We start from the raw sequence: 3,236 nt of genomic DNA, 5'->3' as shown, positions 1-3,236 counted from the left end.
AAAAATCATTATTAAGTACCTATTTTATATTATATAATTGGACGAACTCAGCGAACACGCTATATGTTTAAGGTATAAGTCATCTATTGGTCAATAGAAAAACTAAAAACCAACGAGGAAACTGCGTTTTACGATATTCTGGCATAATAAAGGCGGGTTCCCACGGCGCGTGGCTCGGCGAACTTCGCGCAACTCGGTTGTTGTACCGTATGCTCGGCATATCACGAGCCTAAAATGTCAACAGCATTCCCACGGCGCGTGACTTGGCGAGCCACGAGCTTATCCGAGCCGATCAGAGTTCCTACAAAATTATTTAGACGCCAAAAGTCTCAGTTCAAAATGAGTCGTTCTTTGGATAACACGCAAATTGCTGCTTGTGCAGCAGCGTATATTGTAATTGTAGGCGGTGATTATTTAAAAGAAAAATTAGTTGAAAAAGAAAAAACGAAATCCTGCAAGGAAAGAAGATATTGGATGCATGAAGTTTACAAAAGCCGTGCTAGGTAAGTATGCTTATGTAAATTAATATTTAATTTTAGGTTTTTTTAAATTTAATTTTAGTTTAATTTGCTTATATTTAGTTTTTACTGACTACCTTTTTTTAACAGTTTTATCTTTAAATGTACATACAAGAACATAACAGTTTATAATTTATTACAAGCTAGTTTTTTTATAGGTAACAAGTTTTTGATAGAAAATACTAAATTAAAAAATTAAATAATATTATACTATAGTTGTACTTAACATTATTAATAATGCATTATACTACAACTACAATATAGGTACAATGCAACGGATCTGTTAGAAGATTTAAAACGGGGACCATCTAACAAGTTTCAAAACTTCTGTAGAATGTCTGCCACAGACTTTGAATATCTTATTCAAAAAATTGGTCCAACCATATGTAAAACTGATACAAACATGAGAAAGTGTATTCCGGTTCAGGAAAGGCTAGCTGTTACCTTAAGGTTCTTAGCCACAGGAGATAGCTTTAAGAGCTTGTCATACTTGTTCAAGTTTTCAAGTCAAACTGTTTCCAGGTGTATTCAAGATGTTTGTAAGGCGTTAAATCAGGAGTTGAAAAATGAAATCATGGTAAAGTATTTATATTTTAAAACATATCTTTTATTAGAATAATACCTTTAAATAAAATAATATTTAAAAAAAAAACAAATAATTAATAAAATCAAATTTGAAACTTTGAAAAACACTTTTTTTCTTAATAATATTTAAAATTAATAAATAATAATACAGAATGTATTATAAACATTTTAATAAAAAAAATTAATATCTTCTATGTACCTATAAAACAATATTTAGTACCTACATACCTACTAAATTGTATGTTATAATATGCTTATTTTAGTAGGATGAACCAAAATTAGTATCTTGATCAACAGTCAACAATTTTTTTCTCCTACATTACTGTGTTGTAATGTTGTTGCTGTTGGTTTTTGCAATTGTTGAAAATGTTGATGGTAATATGTAGATGGCGTAGAAGATATGTACTCTGGTGATGGTAGTGGCTGAATAGATGATGATGATGATGATGATGCTGTTGAATAATTATCATGTTGTAACTGTTGAGGATAATATGTCGGGATATTGGTACTTGGAAATTGATTATAGGGTGGTTGAGGCTGTACCATTTGGTTATCTGAATGTTTTAACCGAAACATAAGATTGTCAATCTCCATCATTGCAATGTCTTGTTTGTATTCATTTAAGGATTCTAATTTAGCGCAAAGTAAATCGGTAAAGAGTGTACACTTATTTTTGGCCGGAGTTTGTGTAATTTGTTTTAAAATTGTAAATGCTTCGTCCATCTTGTTCTCAATCACTTCCACTTTATCATTTGATTTTCTTTTTTTACTTAATTTACTGGATGACGGAGATGGGCTCTTAAAATTGCAGTCCGGAGTCTGAGGATCATCGATTTCAGTTGTGTCGTGCAATTGACAATTTTCAGTCGTGTTGTCGTCATCCACCAAATTTTCAAACTAATAAAAATAATAAAATATATGGTTTGTTTGATTATTAAAATAAAATTGAGAAACATATATCTATGTTATTATATTCTATGTATGTCAATACAGTATAAAATTCAAAATGTATTTCAAATACGTATTTTTGAATGATTAATTACAATACTCAACTAAAGATCACTAGATAGTAAATTAATTGTATTTATATTTAAAATGTTTAATGTAGGTATATTGTACAGTCTTAATTTTACAAATAGTATATAAATATAAACAGTGGCGTATTTTGGGTTTTTTTTTTTTTGGGGGGGGGGGGGGGTGTCCTGACGGGCATGTACCAGTTGTCCCCAACCGAATGTACCAGTTGCCCTCATATGTAAATATATATACGATTACGATATATAGGCCGTAAAATAGGGGAGGTAAATATAAGAATAATAATTATAAATAGTAATTATTGTAACAAAACATAGTACATAATATTATATCTATTTTTATTACTATTTTTTTTTTTTTGACAAATTATCACATTGAATGTCACATAATATATAATATTTATTATTTCATTGACTATTGTATTCAAATTATTTTGTTAGTAATTATTATTTATTACAAAATACAATATTAGGTATACAATATTACAATATTATGTATATTCCAATCATATGATTTTTTTTCTATCATTTTATACAATTTTAATTTATTTTATTTTATTTATAATCGTGTATATATATTTACATATTAACATGTAAGGGCAACTGGTACATTCGGTTGGGGGCAACTGGTACATTTGGTTGAGGGCAACTGGTATATTTAAAAAAAACCCTTTAACAGCCGTGGGGGGCAACTGGTCAACACTCGTCCTGACTCCTGATCTCCATAATTATTTAATGACAAATATTAATATAGTTTCATCACTAATTCATACCTGATTATATAATACTTCTTAAGAGGACATTTTTTGTAAAAAAAATGATAGGATTGCTACTTACATTTTTAATTATAATAAAACTATGAAAGGAATAGAGTATAAACAATTTTACTGAATAAAATAAAACCAATCTATACATAATATATACACGCAATATATATAATCAATGCTAATACCTATTGGCTATTATATCTGGTATAAGATGAAAATATGAAATATACATTATTCAATTTTCATTTTTCAAAGCGGTTTTAAAATATTTCGTTATTCGTATTTTGTGATACTTCAGTAATGAATTTAACTAAGAAAAAAATTGGGGGGGG

General features: G+C 28.7%; 2 protein-coding genes across 2 annotated transcripts in view; one reads left to right on the top strand and one right to left on the bottom strand.

The window, feature by feature from the left end:
• The first annotated feature begins 6 nt into the window (after window positions 1–6).
• Window positions 7–3,236, top strand: part of LOC100165998 (protein ANTAGONIST OF LIKE HETEROCHROMATIN PROTEIN 1-like) — a 5,007-nt gene continuing 1,777 nt past the window's right edge. The window contains exons 1-2 of the mRNA XM_008186048.3: window positions 7–503; window positions 783–1,095. Of these exons, the coding sequence (XP_008184270.1) occupies window positions 235–503; window positions 783–1,095 (582 nt within the window). The 5' untranslated portion in view covers window positions 7–234. The remainder of the gene's footprint in view (window positions 504–782; window positions 1,096–3,236) is intronic.
• The window catches only part of LOC107884049, a 4,394-nt gene continuing 2,445 nt past the window's right edge, over window positions 1,288–3,236 (bottom strand). Inside the window, exon 3 of the mRNA XM_016805413.2 lies at window positions 1,288–2,000. Within this exon, the coding sequence (XP_016660902.1) occupies window positions 1,401–2,000 (600 nt within the window). The 3' untranslated portion in view covers window positions 1,288–1,400. The remainder of the gene's footprint in view (window positions 2,001–3,236) is intronic.

The sequence above is a fragment of the Acyrthosiphon pisum genome, unplaced genomic scaffold, assembly GCF_005508785.2.
Source record: "Acyrthosiphon pisum isolate AL4f unplaced genomic scaffold, pea_aphid_22Mar2018_4r6ur Scaffold_21056;HRSCAF=22910, whole genome shotgun sequence".
Lineage (NCBI taxonomy): Eukaryota > Metazoa > Arthropoda > Insecta > Hemiptera > Aphididae > Acyrthosiphon > Acyrthosiphon pisum.
The sequence above is the reverse complement of the archived record's forward strand: the minus strand, read 5'-3'. Positions and strand labels throughout refer to the sequence as shown.